Source organism: Pteronotus mesoamericanus, unplaced genomic scaffold (assembly GCF_021234165.1).
Source record: "Pteronotus mesoamericanus isolate MK-2021 breed Mesoamerican mustached bat unplaced genomic scaffold, CSHL_Meso_final contig_33, whole genome shotgun sequence".
Taxonomy (NCBI): Eukaryota; Metazoa; Chordata; class Mammalia; order Chiroptera; family Mormoopidae; genus Pteronotus; species Pteronotus mesoamericanus.
In genome coordinates, this window is record NW_026555135.1 from 12,107,437 (window position 1) to 12,125,738 (window position 18,302).

General features: G+C 37.1%; 1 protein-coding gene across 1 annotated transcript in view; it reads left to right on the forward strand.

The window, feature by feature from the left end:
• The first annotated feature begins 774 nt into the window (after positions 1–774).
• CCDC83 (coiled-coil domain containing 83) overlaps positions 775–18,302 on the forward strand; it is a 57,229-nt gene continuing 39,701 nt past the window's right edge. Inside the window, exons 1-2 of the mRNA XM_054576170.1 lie at positions 775–869; positions 7,988–8,072. Of these exons, the coding sequence (XP_054432145.1) occupies positions 775–869; positions 7,988–8,072 (180 nt within the window). The remainder of the gene's footprint in view (positions 870–7,987; positions 8,073–18,302) is intronic.

Here is an 18,302-nt window from a genome sequence, read left to right on the forward strand (position 1 = left end):
AATTGAAAGATTTAAAAAAATGTGTTAAGGAAGACTATGATCTGAAAAGAAGTACTACAGTACCCATATCAAATCTCTGACGTATTCCTATTTACTGTAAAAATATCTGAACAGTGGGCCTGATTTCCCCTTTTTAAAATATTATTTTTGTAATTGTTTTATTATTAGGTGAACAGTTACTGTTAATAAAAATACACTATTATTGTTACCTTGTATTTATAAACCTCTTAACCATTTAAAAAACACTTTAATGTGTGCTCTTATTAGCTCTTTAAAACAACCCTGGGCAAGCCTAATTCCTTTGGACCCAAGTTTTTCTGTATTCACAGGAAGTTGTGCTTTTGTTTTGTCTTAATTTTTCAAAATTAACATTTACTGAGCAACTGCTATATGCAGTGCATTCTGCCAAACACTGTGGAGAAATGAAATGAATGACAAAGTTCAGCCCTTGCTCTTAAAGAAGCTTGACAGGGGCAACAGATGTAGATGGATAACATAAGGGGATGGATCTCACACAGTTTTGGGTGGGGTGATGCTGTACCTGGGCTAAATGTGGAACTCACCAGACTCAATAATCCAATGATTTATGATGTCCCAGAGTTGTGGCAGATTTTAGGAGGACAACAGTCTGGGTTGAAAAACCAGTTTTAAATTAAGTCTCAGCAGTGGCTTATCTTGTATAAACATATGTAGAGGGGCAAGAACAAGAGTTTATTTGCTTTTCTTATATCTTTTTTTCAAAACAGGTATATTTCTTACTAGCTAAGCAACGCAATGGAAAATACAGCGAAAGCAAATAAAAAGGATATTCAAGACGGGCTGCCAAAAGAAGTGAAATTGCCTATCAGTGAGGCTCTTCTAGACTATCAGTAAGCTTAGATTGTTAAACCCAAAGGCTTCCACATATAAATGACGATCATTGTGAACACTCATGTAACTCCAAATAGAAAATGACGCACTCAGAAGCTGTCAAGGGAAGTACGCTTGAAACCTGTATGGTTTTGAATATCGATGTCACCCCAATAAATTCAATTAAAAATAAAATAATTTTAAGTCTGTCAGGGGAGCTGGATTGGAGGTAGATTGAAGGCATAATGACATTCATGTGCTAAGTGAATGTTTTAAAAAGTTTTTGAAACTTTAACGAAGTCCATGCAGCAGCTATGAAACAGCATCCATTAACGTGGTTTCGCCTCTCTCTCTCCCTCCATTGTATTATTGGTCACTCTCCCACATATACACACCACTTGGCTGGCCTACCTTTTAAAATACAACATAGAATAGTTCGTGTACATTCACAGGAGAGTAAACAAGGACATTTTTTTTCTTTCTATAACTTTTCATTTCCAGACATTCCAATTTGCATTATTTCCAAATAGCCACAGATCAAATACAAATGATTTAGAATTATTTTTAATAGGAATAATATTTCTTAATGTTCCAGTCCCAGGAGCTGGAGACAAAACTAAAGATAATACCTATCCTATGTTTATGTTTTATCCAACCAATGGATAGTGAGCCCCTTGAGAGCTTTTGAACCCCAACTTTTGGCATAGGGTGGGTGTTTTAATATGTAATTCTTATTGAGTGAATGATTACATGTCAGTATTTTTCCAAATAAGAATGTACTTCATGCATGCTTCCATTCGACTGATATTTGAATGTTTACCAAGAACAAGGCAAATGCCGGGTACTGGAGGACAGCAGTGAATATGTCCACAAGGTCCCTGCCCTGCTTAAGCATGAGAGACAGACATTAGACAACTAATTCAAGCTTTTTTAAAAAATTGCATAGCTATAATTAAGGTGCTTTGAAAGAAAAGTGTAGGGCCCTGGCAGGGTAGCTCAGTTGGTTAGAGCATCATCCCAATACATCAACATTGTGGGTTGGATCCCTGGTCAGGGCACACACAAGAAGCAGTCAATGAATGCATAAGTAAGTGAAGAACAAATCAGTGTCTCTCTCTCTCTCTCTCTCTCTCTCTCCCCTGCCCCCCCCCCACACACACCCTTTCCCCTTTACTCTCTCCCTGAGAAAGAAAAACGTAGGGTGCTACAGCAGGGTCAGGAAAAGCTTATTTTAGGAAGCAATCCTTCAGCTGATCTCTGGAAGAGGATCGGGTGTTATAAAGATATAGAATTGTAGAGAGAAAGGCTTATGGAAAAGACATCAGGGTGAGGAAGTGCTTGTTACAGTCCAGGAAATGGGAGAAGGAAGAGTGAGGGAGCGCAGGCAAGCCCAGATTCGGCGGCTTCAGCAAAAGGGTCAGATAAACTGAGCTCTCTGGACCACTTGGAATTTGGGAATGACAAGTCATGTATTGGAGGGGACAAGGTAGAAAGCAGGAAATCTGTGGTACTGGTGACTAGGTCTATGTGTAAGACAATTATTTTTAACATTCAGTGAAAATTCATCTTCTTGAGAGACTATTCATATGCTCTTTTTTAGAAGGGAGTGAGTGAAAAGGTTAGAACACTAAGAGAGAAAGATCTATGGAAAAAGACTTTGAACAAAGTTTCCTCTTATTTTCTACTTCAGATGCCATTAAGTAATAACCAGATACCACCTGCACTCATTTCTCAACCTACCTGAAAAGTTTCCTCATCTCATTTTAGGAGAGGCGGACAAAACATCAGCCCCTGTGAATACAACCTGATCTCTAATTTGTTCCCATGGTTTACAGTGATACCATCCAACTACAACTGTTTCTCTCTCTTCTGGGTCAAACAGAGTCCAGCTTCCCCTATTTAACTAAGGTTTACAAAGAGACAAACATTTAAAAATTCTCATGACCTAGTACAAGGTAGAAATTAAACATCCCATGCTTTAGTTCTCTTTCCTTTGTAAAAACTGAATAAATAATCTCATGGACTGAAACAACCAAGGCCTTGCTGCTAGGGACACTTTACTCGTTCCATGTGTTCCCAGGTGACAGAACTTTTGCCCGTGACAAATCGGCAAGACACACATCACTGTCTGAGGAAGGATTCTTCAAGTGTCCCCCAGCAGCATCTAATAGTTCTCCTACATGATCTCAGCTCCTAACAAAGAGCTGACAAGACAGAGCAGGTAGTCAATGATTTCTGAACAATGGAACTTTACAAAAAATGTATCCCAAGAAAATAAGGTCATGAAATCCCATGGTTGGTTGTGAAGAGCTGAGATGGCCAATGTTAAACCTATAAGGCGATCATCTCTGATGGTTTTTATTTTCTATTTGAATTTGTTCCCCCTTCCCAAGTTTTCCGCAAGGAGTGTGGATATAGATATAGAAATAGATGTGGATATGATTATGGGTTAAAAAAAAGTATAGAATTTTTTGGAATCCAAATTTATTTTTCTTTTCAGAATTCTCAACGAAATTGCATGGAGGGAGAAAGTTGGCACATTACCTTGCTGGTTTATTATGCCACTTATTTTAGCATTTATTGTGAAATGTGGATTACTAGGGCATTGAGTAGATGAGAAAGATATGAAAAGGAAAAAGTATAAAGAACAGTGAATCTTGAATTCCTGCAGTGGCTAATAGTGTGGAGTTCTGAAGTTCAGCTTCATCTTCTTCTTAGTAAATCCATCTCTCCATAAGACCTAAGGAGATAGAAGTTAATTCCAAGGAGAGTCTAGGCCAGGTTAGATCTGCATCTACCATGTGCTCCAGGAGGGGGGCAATGAAGCCACGAAAACCTTTATGGTATCTCAGAATTCCCTGCTGAAACCACTCAGATCTCTCTGAACTGCTCACTGCAGAAGGAACACAAGCCAAAGCCCTACGTTGTTTGCACCTCATTGTTCTGAGGAGAGGGATGGTAGGCTTAAGTGTCGGGTGGCCAGATATAGCAAATAAAAATACAGAGGCCCAATTTAATTTGAATTTCAGATAAACAACATTTTCTTTTTAGTACAACTGTGTCCCATGCAATACCTGGGGATCAGACTGAACATAATCTCCATTTTGATCTCTGTATGCTTGATCATCATCCAGGTAGGCTCTTGGTCCAAAACAATGAAGACCATCTACTTGAGATTCATTTGCCTGCATTGTCCATGCAGAGAATTAGGATTACCATATTTTTAATTGCAGAAATTATGTGAGTAATTAGCATAGACTCTTTTCAGATCATTTTCATTTATAATATTTTTATTTTTCTCCTTAAAAATGGGAGGTAGAGCCCAGGCCAGAGGCTCAGTTGGTCAGAGCATCGCCCTGTGTGCACATGCGTGTGCACATACACACACACACACACACACACACACACACACACACAAGGCTGTGGGTTTGATTCCCAGTTGGGATACATACCTAGGCTGTGGATTCAGTCTTGGTCAGGGCAAGTGTGGGAAGGAGACAACCAATGTTTCTCTCCCGCATTGATGTCTGTCTCTCTATGTATCTATGTAACTATCTATTTCTCCTTTCCTCTCTCTCTACAATAAACATATCCTTGAGTAATGATTTTTTTTAAAAAGGGAGATAGAAAAGTCACCCTTTCAAAATTTTTGTACATCTAAACTTTAGAAAAGAAGTAAAAGATGGTTTATACTTACCTATAGTGTTATTTGTAACTATTGTGTGGAGACCACCCTAACTATAGTAGTTTTCCATTTACTATTGTTCTCATGTCCTGTTATTTCCCCCACAGCATTTATCACAATGTGTAAATATGATTGTGTTTTTACTTCTTTATTGTCTACCAAAATGTAAGCTCTTTGAGGGCAAAGACCATAAAGATATTGTTCGTCACTATCTCTGTATAGCCTAAAACAATATTGGGCATATAGAGGCTGCTCATTAAATCTGTGTTATATGTACAACTGCATGAAAAGGAACACTGATAAATTTAAACTGTAGAATTTTGGAACCAAAAAGGAACAATGGAACTCATCTCCTTCCATTCTCTTATTTATAGAAGAGCAAATCAAGGCCTAAATAGGTTAAGAGGCAGTTTAGTGGAGAATCAAGCCTAAAATCCAAGTTACATGGTATCCAAACCGAGCTTTTTTTGCCACTAAAGGATTTTCTTGTTTTATCTTTGTGTCCCATTTTTCTCATGATTTGGATAGAAGGAGACTTATTTTCTCTCTACTAAATATAAAATGTCACAAATACAAATGATCATTTGGAGGAAGGGCTGAGGAAGTAAAATTCAAATTCAACTGAAATTTACTAAGTACTTACTTTATGTTAGAAACATTCATTCAGATATGACTTCTCATTTTAATCCTAATAAAAATATGTAGAGCTGGGTATTGTTATCTCCATGGACAGCTTAGAAATTGAGTCTCAGAGAAGTGACTTGCCTGAGGTCAGATAGGTAAGAAGCTGTAGGGACAAGATGGAAAACCAGAGTTCCTCATTCGTTGACCTCTCACTCCCCTGTTCACTGCCCCACAGAACTGCTATATTTTTGTGCTGCTGTAGTTTTAATTGAAATAGGGGTTTATACATACCTATTACTGTGGCCCTATTTTGGTCTCAGATTTAAAGTTATAAGATTTATTAGGTAATAGAGGTATAAAGATATACTTAACACTTCAAATAGCCATCAAATGGCCTATTCCAAATTCTTTCTGCACCTCTCTCTCTCTATTTCATACCTAGCAGATGCTCAATAATACTTGTGGGTGTTTTTAAAAAAACTGTATGTGTGTCAGGAAAGAAGCTTTGGTTATTTATAGAAGAGATGATATACTACTGAACCAATAGGTATGCCCAGTTCACCTTACCATTTCAAGTAGATAGCACCCCTTATAAAGTCTTTGTTTTGTCATTTTTGTCTGAACATTTTTAGAATTGTAGAAAGCAGGTTTGTAGTGTGCCTTTTTCTAGGTTCTCTTAAAGATGAATTATTTATAGACAATTGGAAAGCATCAAAATTACTGCTGTGAACTTCCAGCCAAGATGGAGCCATAGGTAGATACACTTTGCCTCTTCACACAACCAAAAGGACAAGAACAAATTTAAAAACAAAAAATAACAAGACTGCCAGAAAATGAAACTGTATGGAAGTCAGACAACCAAGGAACTAAAGAAGAAATATCCATCCAGACTGGTAGGAGGGGAAGAGATGGACAGCTGGGGCAGAGAGGACATGCAACAAGGCAGTGGCTAGTGGTCCAGGTGGTCCCACATTTATGTGCTGATAAACCAGGAGGAACAGCTAAGGAGCGAGACAGACCATGCAAACCAGGGTTCCAGTGCAGAAAAATAAAACCTCAAAACCTCTGCCTGGTAAAAACCTGTGGGGGTTGAGGCAGCAGGAGAAAGTCCCAGCCTCATAGGAGAGTTCATTGGAGAGACCTATGGGGTCCTAGAACATACAGAAGCCCACCTACCTGGGAATCAGCACTGGAAGGGACCAATTTGCTTGTGGGTAGCAGGAGAAATGACTGAAAGCCAGCCAGGAGCCAAGCAAGCAGCATTGCTCTCTCTCTCAGACCCTTCCCTCACATATAGCATCACAATACAGTGACCTGGTGAATACCTGTGGCTCCACCCCTTCCAATGTAACAGTTGTGCTGAGACAAAGAATTATGGCCCAAATGAAAGAACAGATCAAAACTCCAAAAATAGAATTAAGTGACAAAGAGATAGCCAACCTATCAGATGCACAGTTCAAATCAGGATGCTCACAGAATTAGTTGAGTATGGTCACAAAATTGAGGGAAAAATGAAGGCTCTGCAAAGTGAAATAAAGAAAAATTTACAGGAACCAACAGTGAAGGGAAGGAAATAAGGAATCAAAAGACTAATTTGGAGCAGAAGGAATAAATAAACATTCAACCAGAACAGAATGAAGAAGCAAGAATTCAAAAAAATGAGGAGACGCTTAGGAACCTCTGGGACTTTAAATGTTCCAACATCCAAAACATAGGGGTGCCAGATGGAGAAGAGGAAGAGCAAATAATTGAAAACTTATATGAAAAAATAATGAAGGAGAACTTCCCCAATCTGGCCAAGGAAATAGACTTTCAGGAGATCCAGGAGGCTTAGAGAGTACCAAAGAATTTGGACCCAAGGAAGCACACACCAAAGTACATCATAATTACATTACCCAAGATTACATATAAGGAGAGAATCTTAAAAGCAGCAAGAGAAAAGGAGAGTTACCTACAAAGGAGTTCCCATAAGACCATCAGCTGATTTCTCAAAAGAAACCTTATAGTCAAGAAGGGGCTGGAAAGAAGTTTTCAAAGTCATGAAAGACAAGGATCTACATCCAAGATTACTCTATCCAACAAAGCTATCATTTAGAATGGAAGGGCAGATAAAATGCTTCCCAGATAACCTCAGGTTAAAGGAGTTCATCATCATCAAATTCTTATTACATGAAATGTTAAAGGGACTTATCTAAGAAAAAGAAGATCAAAAACTATGAACAGTAAAAGGACAACAAACAACTATCAACAACTGAATGTAAAAAACAAAAAAACAAAAAAACAAAAAAAAAAAACCCAAAAAACAAAAAACTAAGTAAACGCCTAGAACAGGAACAGAATCACAGAAATGGAGATCAGAAGGGAGAGGGAGGGGAGAGAATGGAGGAAAAGGCACAGGGAATAGGAAGCATAAAGAGTAGGTACAAAATAGACAGGGGGGGGTTAAGAATAATATAGGAAATGGAGAAGCCAAAGAAGTTATATGTACGACCCACGGACATGAACTAGGGGGGTGGGAGAATGCTGGTGGGATAGGGGTGCAGGGTGGAGGGGGTTAAAGGGGAGAAAAATAATGGGACAACTGTAATAGCATAATCAATAAAGTATATATTTAAAAAATTACTGCTGTGAAATACAAATGGTGATTGATTTAAAAACTGCAGTTCCCCTCTATGTATTTTAAGAAAGATTTTTATCCCTAAATGGGTTTTTACAATATATTTAGACTTTGTTTCAACTCAAATAATTTAGTTTAATTTTAACATTTTGTATCACTAATTTTTCCTAAGATAAGTAATTGTAACAAATGTTATCTTTTTTTATTATCAGCTGTCAAATAAAGGAAAATGCAGTAGAACGATTCATGGTTCAAATAAAGAGGCTTAGAGAAAAGAACCAAAAGTATCATGAAAGAGTGAGTATAAGATTTTAAAGCCTGTATCTAGTCTATACCTGGTTTAAACATTTACACAAATGCTTTAAAAATTGTGAATTATGATGAAATGTACCCTAGGAAATGATCCCATTTAGTGCTTATAACTGATGAATTTACATTCTATTTAGTTTTTTGTACATGTAGGGCAAGAAGGTACTGCTGTTTCTGTTATTTTAATTATAATGTCAAAGGAAGTGAGTTTGAATTATGTTATTTAGATCACGAGAATGTTCAGAATTTTAAAGCTCTGAAACCACATTAATCTTTTAATTTCCTATTTAACCAAACTATAAAAATTTGGTTCTTTATTTTTAATTTGTTACCTGTTTTCTTTTAGATTTTCAGAAAGTGTGAATATGTAAATTATTTGAAAAGTACAATCTTAGTTGCTAAAATGACTAATGTAATGTTTAAATAATGTATTTTTTAAAAATCCCTCACCTGAGGAGATGCTTATTGACTTTAAGAGAGGGGAAGGGAGGAAGAGAGGGAGAGCAATATCAATGTGAGAGAGAAACATCAATCAGTTGCCTTTCATACACATTCCAACTGGGGATTGAACCAGCAGCCTGGACATGTGCCCTGACCAGGAATCAAACCCCTGACCTTTCAGTTTGCAGGATGACACCCAACCAACTGAGCTACACTGGCCAGGACAAGATGATAAAACTAGACTAAAAGGAATATCCAAGGGGTGCTGTATACAACTATCAGAACTAAAGACCAACAGAAATAAAGTTTGAAAGCAGTAAATGATAATTAAACTTATCCCTTAAAACATCTCATGAATGAGGAAATACTGAGAGTGTCCCCTATTAAAACATAATCTTTATAGGGACCCTGAAACTTCCATGTTAAATTTTATTTAGAGAGGGGGGTGTTGTCTAAAAAGACTATCTATAAATTTTAATGAAATCTAGGGTCAGAAGCCTGAGTTTGCATCCTGACTATACAACTTACTGCTGATGTCATTGGGGCCAAAACTGGTATGAGTCTTGTTTCCTTCTTATAAAATAGGGATTCCTAATCTTCTTTCTAGGTCTAATTTGTTCATTCATTCAGCAGATATTTATTGGTCAAGACAGGCCCTGGTGGTGATATAACTGTGACCCTGACATTGTCATGATTCTCAAGGAACAGTCACTTGTAATAGGGACAAAAACAGAAACTCAGGTCTATGAATGAGCATGGAAAGGGAAGCTGGGCCTAGCTGCTTGGGGTGAGCTGCCATCAGGGACCAATGGATACCCTCCTGTGGTCAGCGCTGGGACCTGCAGGTCATCTTGGGACTTCCATTTGGTTGTGGAAAGGACCACAGATCGGGACTAAGAAATCGCTTCCCCACAGCCCATCACTTTGGAGCCAGAAGCAAAGTTCTTGTTTCCGTGAGGATTAGCACAAGAATGGGAGAGGCCTAACTCTGCTCTTGGGGTCATTAGTGGACCCAGCAATGCAGTTCATGGAGTGGTCAACCCTGGCTCCAACTGTATATATCTATTTTTTTCCATTTATGCTGTTCCTGTCCCAGGGTAAGCCACCATCATTTCTTACCCATACTTCCTCTATCCAGGACATTTTTTACAGTGCAACCAGATTGCCCTTTGAACACTGTAAACCTTTCAGTGTTTAAAACCTTGCAGTAGCTTTCTATTGCACAGACAGTCAAATCCATAGTTCTTACTGAAGTCTTCAAGATCCTGCCAAATCCAGCCTCTGCGCTCCTCTCCCATGTTGTCTCCAGCCACTCTGCCCTTCGCTACCACTGCTTCTTTTAAATCTTGGAAAACCCAATCAACCTTTTGTTTTTGTGTCTCTACAATAAAGAGGCTATTTTTTTTTCTCGGAACTCTCTTCTCTTGGTTAGATCCTTTTAGTTCCCCCAATCTAAGCTAGAATGTTGAGGTCACAGGTATTTAAATTGCTAAATTGAATATGACTCACTAGCAGGATGTATTTTTCTCTTCAGTATGTCAAAATTAGAAATGTTCCTCTTCCTTCCTACCTATCATCCCTTCCTATGTGCGTTTAGTTGTGTTTAGACTAACATCTCATTTATAATCTTTCTCTTTGTTTGCATTCATTGTTCCACTTGCCTCAGTAGATATTTCATAGTTCACTGTGTCCACTTCCTTACCTCTCAATTCATTCTTTCACTCCTACAATTCCACCACTGGTGCTCTAGCAATAGTTACGAAGGACCAATTAGCCAGGTGCAATGGGTGCTTTGCAGTCTGGACTCTACCCCCACATCCCTTCAGCCATCACTCCTGTCACCTGGAAGCCCTTCTTCTTTTGGATTCCAACACATCACTCTCCCTTAATTTTCCTCCCAATTCTCTGACCATTTCTTCATGTTTTTCATTCATTTTTTTTTCCTGGAATTACCCCTTAATTAGGGTATTTACCAGTGTTCTGATCCCGAATCTTTTCTTTCAGTCTAAACTCTATCTGGATAATCAATCTTATTTACCACCACAGCATCAAACGCCATCTCTGTGGTGATCACTCTTATATATATGTGACAAAATTTCATAATTCTACACACAAAAATTAACTCACGTAAAAACTGGTGAAATCAAATAACATCTCAAGTTTAGTTTAAAAAATTGTACCAACATCAATTTCCTGGTTTTGACAATGTACTATATTAAATGTTATCATTGGGGAAAGCTAAGTGAATAGATAGGAAATCTGTGTACTCTTCTGGCAAATTCTGTTCTTGTTCTTGTGAATCATACAATTAAAAGGGTAAAAGTGGCCCTGGCTGGTGTGGCTCAGTGGATTGAGCACCTGACTGTGAACCAAAGGGTCACCAGTTCGATTCCCAGTCAGGGCACACGCCTGGGTTGTGGGCCAGATCCCCAGTAGGGGCTGTTCAAGAGGCAACCACACATTGATGTTTCTTTCCCTCCTTTCTCCCTCCCTACCCCACGCTAAAAATAAAAAATAAAAAAATTTTAAAAAAGATAAAAGCTCATAAAATGGCTTTATAACAAAACTAATCCCTTTTTTGAAGCTTATTTACTGAAACTCCTTTCTTCTGTTTTATAGTGTAATAATTATTTTTTCCTCAAGCAACAATTAACGTCACTTTGTAAGATAAACATATTTTTAGCACATTGGTGGATATATCTAACTAAATTTTATTTCAGCCTGTAGCTCAAAATAGTTTTTCAGACATAATGAATTTTGTAACATGTCAGAAACATTTCCCTTCCACTTGAAATTTATATGGGATTTGGGAAGTTTAATATAGATGTTAAATTTATATATAATGGCAAATATGATATAATAATGTTTTTACAACATACAATTACATTTTTAGGACATGTGATGCTGTTCTAATTTACAGACAAAAAATATCACGTTTGATTCCCTGGCTGGTGTGGCTCAGTGGATTGAGTTCCGGCCTCTGAACCAAAGGGTTGTCAGTTTGATTCCCAGTCACAGCACGTGCCTGGGTTGTGGCCAGGTCCCCAGTAGCAGGTGCACAAGAGGCAACCACGCACTGATCTTTTGCCCCCTCTCTTTTTCCCCTCCCTTCCCCTCTCTCTAAAAATATATAAATAAAATCTTTAAAAAATTTTTTAAAGAATCACGTTTGAAAAGAATAGTCAGTGTTAAAATTTAATGTAACAATTGCATTCAGTAATAATTTAATGTAACAAATGGAAGTATTGTGCTATGTAAAAGAAAGTTTTCTTTATATATTATGTATTTCTTTATGAATTGTATGTAGTGATTTTTATATTATCAATAACTTTGTAAATGTTTTGCCTATATATCATGGTAAATATTTTTTATCTAAAATTTAATTTAGAGGTCATTATGTTACTAAAATTAACTAGCATAAATAAAATCAGGTAAGATTTATTTAGTATTGAGAACATACTTGGTAATTTTCCACTTCTACAAAAATAAGTAGAAAAGCCCATATTTGGTAAAAGGATTAGCAGTGCAGTAGCTTAGCAAGGAACATTTTCATTGCTATGATTCAAGTTTCTACAAATATTTCATTTTAAAATGACTTATGTAAAGCCAAAGTAATTCAATTTATTTATAAGAAAACAAAGCATGAATCTATTTCATTCAAGAAAATGAAATATTCGAGAATTGCTTGAAGAGCAATGGTTTACTTTTCAGCTGCTAATAATATTGATAGATTACAACTAGTAAAATTGAAGCAGTAATCAAAAAACTTCCAAAAACGCACATCCTGGACGCAATGTCTTCACAGGTGAATTTTACCAAACATTCAAAGAAAAACTAATATCTATCTTTCTCAAGCTTTTTCAAAAATTTCAAGAGGACAGAATACTCCCATGCTCATTTTATGAGGCCAGAATTATCTTAATTCCAAAACCAGATAAAAACACTACAAAGAAAGAAAATTATACGTGAGTATCTCTGATGAACATAGATGCTGAAATCCTCAAAGAAATATTAACAAACTGGATTCAGCAATACATTAAAAAGATCATACACCATGATCAAGTGGGGTTTACTCCAGGAATGCAAGGCTGGTACAGTATCCATAAATCAATAAATGTGATATACCATATAAACAAAACAAAGGATAAAAACCACATGATCATATCAATAGATGCAGAAAAAGCATTTGCTAAAACCCAGCACCTATTTATGATAAAAACTCTCAGCAAAGTGGGAGTAGAGGGAACATACCTAAACATAAGAAAGGCCATTTATGACAAACCCACTGCCAGCATTATATTCAGTGGGCAAAAACTACAAGCATTTCTCATAAGATCAGGAACAAGACAGGAATGTCCACTTTCACCTCTCTTATACAACATAGTACTAGAAGTCCTAACCACAGCAACCAGACAAGAAGAAATAAGAGGCATCCAAATTGGAAAGGAAGAAGTAAAACTGTCTTTATTTGCAGATGATGTGATAGTATACATAGAGAATTCCAAAGATTCTACCAAGAAAATACTAGAACTGATCAATGAATTCAGCAAAGTAGCAGGATACAAAATTAATATCCACAAATCAGTTGTATTTTTATATGGCAATAAAGAACTAACAGAAAGGGAAATTAAGAAAATAATCCCATTCACAATTGCTTCAAGGAGAATAAAATACCACACTGGCTGGTATGGCTCAGTGGGTTGAGTGCCAGCCTGCAAACCAAAGGGTCGCGAGTTCGATTCCCAGTCAGGGCACAAGCCTGAGTTGCAGGCCAGGTACCCAGTGCGGGGCACATGAGAGGCAAACACACATTGATGTTTCTCTCCCTCTCTTCCTCCCCCTCTTCCCCTCTCTCAAAAAATAAATAAATAAAATATTTTTTTAAAAAGGATAAAGCACCTAGGAATAAATCTAACAAGGATGTAAAAGACCTGTATTTACAAAATTACAAGACACTGAAGAAAGAAATTGAAGAAGATACAAATAAGTGGAAGCCCATACCATGTACATGGATAAGACCAATTAACATTATTAAAATATCTGTGCTACCCAAGGCAATTTATATATTCAATGCAATTCCTTTCAAGATGCCAATGATGTATTTAACAGAACTAGAATAAATATTTTAAAAATTTATATGGAACAACAAAAGGCTCCACATAGCAACAGCGATCCTGAGAAAGGAGGACACATTTGGAGAAATCATAGTACCTAATATCAAACTATACTATAAGGCTGTAGTAATCAAAACAGCATGGTACTGGCTGTACCATGCTGTTTTGATAAAGACAGACACATAGATCAATGAAACAGAATAGAGAGCCCAGGAATAAACCCACACCTTTAGCCAATTAATATTTGACAAAGGAAGCAAGCACTTACAGTGGGCTAAAGGTAGTTTATTCAATAAATGTTGTTGGGAAAATTGGACAGATGTGTGCAGTAAAATGAAACCCTCTTATGCCACACACAAGAATAAATTCAAAATGGATTAAAGTGACACATATTAGACCTGAAACCATAAAAATCCTATAAGAAAACTTAGGCAGTAAAGTTTCAGACATTGCTTGTAGCAATATTTTATGTGATATATCTCCCCAGGCAGAAGCAATAGAAAAATTAAACAAATGGAACTACATAAAACTAAAAAGTTTTTGCACAGAAAAGGAAACCTTCAACAAAATAAAAAGAGAGCCCACGAAATGGGAGAAGATATTCACCAATACATCTGATAATGGGTTAATATACAAAATGTATAAAGAATTTACAAAACTCAACAACAAAGAATAAACAATACAATTAAAAAAATGGGCAAAGGACCTGAAAGACACTTCTCCAAAGAGGACACACAGATGGCCAATAGACATATGAAAAGATGCTCAATGTCACTAATAATCAGAGAAATACAAATTAAAAGTACAATGAATTTTGTAAAATTGTGTATATTAAAAAAATTAAAATAGAACCACAATAAGGTAACACCTCACACCTGTCAGAATGGGTATCATCAATAAGTCAACAAACAACAAGTGTTGGTGAGAATATGAAGAAAAGGGAACCCTTTTGCATTGTTGGTGGGAATGCAGACTGGTGCAACACTGTTGAAAGCATTATGGAGATACCTCAAAAAATTAAAAATGCCCTTTGACTCAGTGATTCCACTTCTGGGAATGTCTCTGAAGAAAACTGAGACACTAATTTGAAAGAATATATGCACCCCACATTCACTGCAGCATTATTTACAATAGCCAAGATATGGAAGCAGCCCAAGTGTCCATCAGTAGATGAGTGGGTAAAAAAAAGCTGTGGTACAGTTACACAATGGACTACTGCTTGACCATGAAAAAAAAAAAGAAGGAAATCTTACCCTTTGTATAGCATGGATGGACTTAGCATAGTATTATGCTAAGTGAAATAAGCCAGCCAGAGAAAGACAAGTACCATATGATTCCACTTACATGTGGAATGCAATGAACAAAATAAACTAACAAGCAAAGTAGGAACAGACTCATAAATACAGAAAACAGATTGACAGCTGTGAGGGGAAGAGGTTAAGAGAACTGTGTAAAAAAGGTAAAGAAATTAAGTAAAAAAAAACCCAAAAACCAACAAAACTTAGACACAGCATGGTGATTTCCAGAGGAAAAAGGGGTAGGGGGAGGTAAAAGAGAATATATAGGCGGATAACTGATGATGAAAGGAGACATGACTTGGAGTGGTAAATACACCATACAATATACAGATGATGTGTTATAGAGTTGCACACCTAAAATCCATTAGTTCATTAACCAATGTCACCACAGTAGATTCTACAAGAAAAATAAAAATTAGAGGAAGAATCAAAATGGTGGAGGAGTGATTGGAAGTTACACTGACCTCCTCCCAGGATCAATCTGGAATTACAACTAATTGTGGAGAAATAACCTGGAACAAACAACTGAACAATAGGAAGAGAGATGCCTTATAACCTCGGACAGACAGAAGAATCAGCTTTAGCACAACCTAACTGGTAAGGAGTGCAGTAGAGACTTGAGAAGGCAGGTGAGGCTCACACAGGCAGCAGCACCAAAAGGATATTGAAACGTCTGGTTGGATCCTCCTGAGAAGAGCGGGGTCTAAACCATAAGCAGGTATCTCCAACTTACAGCACCAGAGCCCAAAAAGTATACAGATAACAGCCAGCTGCAAAAAGTGGCAGGGTTACTCTCTGCCATAGACAGGTGGCTGGAGACCCAAAGAGCCATTTAAAGGGCCAATGCATAAATTTTTATTTGCAGTCACTTACCCTGGTCCCCAACAAAGGTGGGAGCAGAGTGGGCTAGAGACACCTGAGGAGACACTGGGGAAGGAGGCTTTGAGGAGAGAACTGAGAGAGTAGCTGGCGGGATCCCATTGCTGACTCCTCCCCCATACTGCAGCAGCCATCTTGCTCAGGCAGACCATTCGCCTGAGCAGCAACAGCGTGAGAGGATCCAATAACCCCGCTCCCAAGAAGGACTCTGCCCCGCCCTGTAGTGTCTAAGCTGGCCTGCTGAGTGCAGAGTGACTAGATTAACAGCTGAAGGAGACAGCCACAGACAGCAGATTCCTGGAAGTCTTGAACACACTGCCTAAGGTCAGACAGGGTCAACATCTGACATTATCAGTGGCAGATCCAGAAAGAGTAAAGAGCAGTCTCTTACCATAGAAGTTCACACCACAAAGTCAGAAAATCAAGACAGATGAATTTAAGAAGCAGAAGTAAAAAAGAAGAGTCTCACAAATAATGGGAAGACAAAGAAGCACCCCCACAATCAAAAGGAAAGGAGGAATCCCCACAAAGAGAACTAAATGAAATAGAGGCAAGTAAATGATGAGATATTGAGTTCAAAACAACGGTTCTAAGGAAGCTCAGTGAGCTCAGAGAGAATTACAAAAAACTACAGGGAAACTACGAGGAACTTACTGCAAACTATATTAGCATGAAAAACGACATAGAAACTATCAACAAGAGACAAGAGGAAATGAAGAATACAATTACTGAATTGAACGACACAGTAGAGGGAATCAAAAGCCGACTAGATGAAGCAGAGGAATGAATCAGCAAGCTGGTAGATAAGGTAGAAAAAAGCTCCAAGAAAGAGCAAGAAAATGAAAAAAGACTCAAAAAGAATGAAGGGGCATTTAGGGAAATGTAGGACAACCTGAAACATAATAATTTCCATATATTAGGGGTACCAGAAGGAGAAGAGGAGCAGGGGATAGAGAACATGTTTGAAAAAGTAATGATGGAAAACTTCCCTAACTGGAGGAGAGAAAAAGTCACACAAGTCCAGGAAGCACAGAGGGTCACATTCAAGAGGAACCCAATGAGGCCTACTCCAAGATACATCATCATTAAATGGCAAATATCAAAGACAAATAGAGTATCCTAAAGGCAGCAAGGGAGAAAAAGGTAGTAACATATAAGGGAACCCTGGTACGACTAGCAGCTGACTTCTCAACAGAAACACTGCAAGCCAGAAGGGAATGGAGAAATATTCCAAATCATGAAAAGCAAAGGCCTGCAACCAAGACTGCTCTACCCAGCAAGGCTCTCAATTAAAATGGAAGGAGAAATAAGGAGTTTCCCAGACAAAAGAAGGCTAAAAGGTGGAGGTAAATATACCTCCACCAAACCAGCATTGCCAAATATGCTAAAAGGACTGCTTTAAGAAGATGAAAAAGAGTCTATGAATACCCAGTTCCTTTCAGTCACTATATTTGATATTACCAATATTTTTAATACTTATTAATCTGATTGTGACAACGATGTGTTATTTTAATTGTTCCTTTATTATTTGCTGAAATTAAACCTGTTTTTGTATATTTCTTGCCTATTTCTATTACGTTTAAAAAGATTTAAATGACTTCGTGGTATTCTTTATCCATTTTTTGATTAAATGCTTATAGAATTTTTTCCCTTAAAAAAATCCCCCAAAATAATTAACCCTTTTTTAGATGTGTTGCAAATATTTTCCTATTCTATTACTTATCCTTTAACTTTTTCATATGTATATTACTAAATAGTCTTAAATACTTAATATAGTCATATTGTAAATATATTACTTTATAGTTTCTGGGTTTGAATATTTTACTTCAGGGTAAGGAAAATACTATTTTGTTTTTCTCCAGGACTCCTTAGATTTTACATATTGATTTTTAAGTCACCTGAATTTTTTTGTATAATGTGTGAAATAGGGCTCTATATTTGTTTTATTTCAAGTAAGGTCCATGCACCTTATTTGTTGAATAAACCTTATTTTCCCCAAGGATTTGAAGTATCAATTTAATCATATATTACATTGTTAGATATATACATTTGTTTCTAAAATGCTCATTTTATTTCACTGATCTACTTGATTATTTCTGTGCCGGTGTCATATTGTTTTAATGGTTGAGACTTTATAATGGATTTAATTTTTTAATATTTTATGATGTATTTTGACATTAAAAAAATAAATAAATAAAATCAATCTGCCTTAAAAAAAGAAGAAGGAACTCCTTCCTTTTGTGCCACCATAGATGGAAATGGAGAATATTATGCTAAGTGAAATAAGCCAGTTGGTGAAAGACAAATACCATATGATCTCACCTATAAATGGACTCTATTCAACAAAATAAACTAATGAACAAAATAAACCACAGGCAAGGAAACATGGAGCAGACTGAAAGTGACCAGAGGGGATGGGGAAGGAGGACAATGGCGGAAAGAAGGGGAAGGGACTAGACAAAGAACATGTCTGAATGACCCATGGA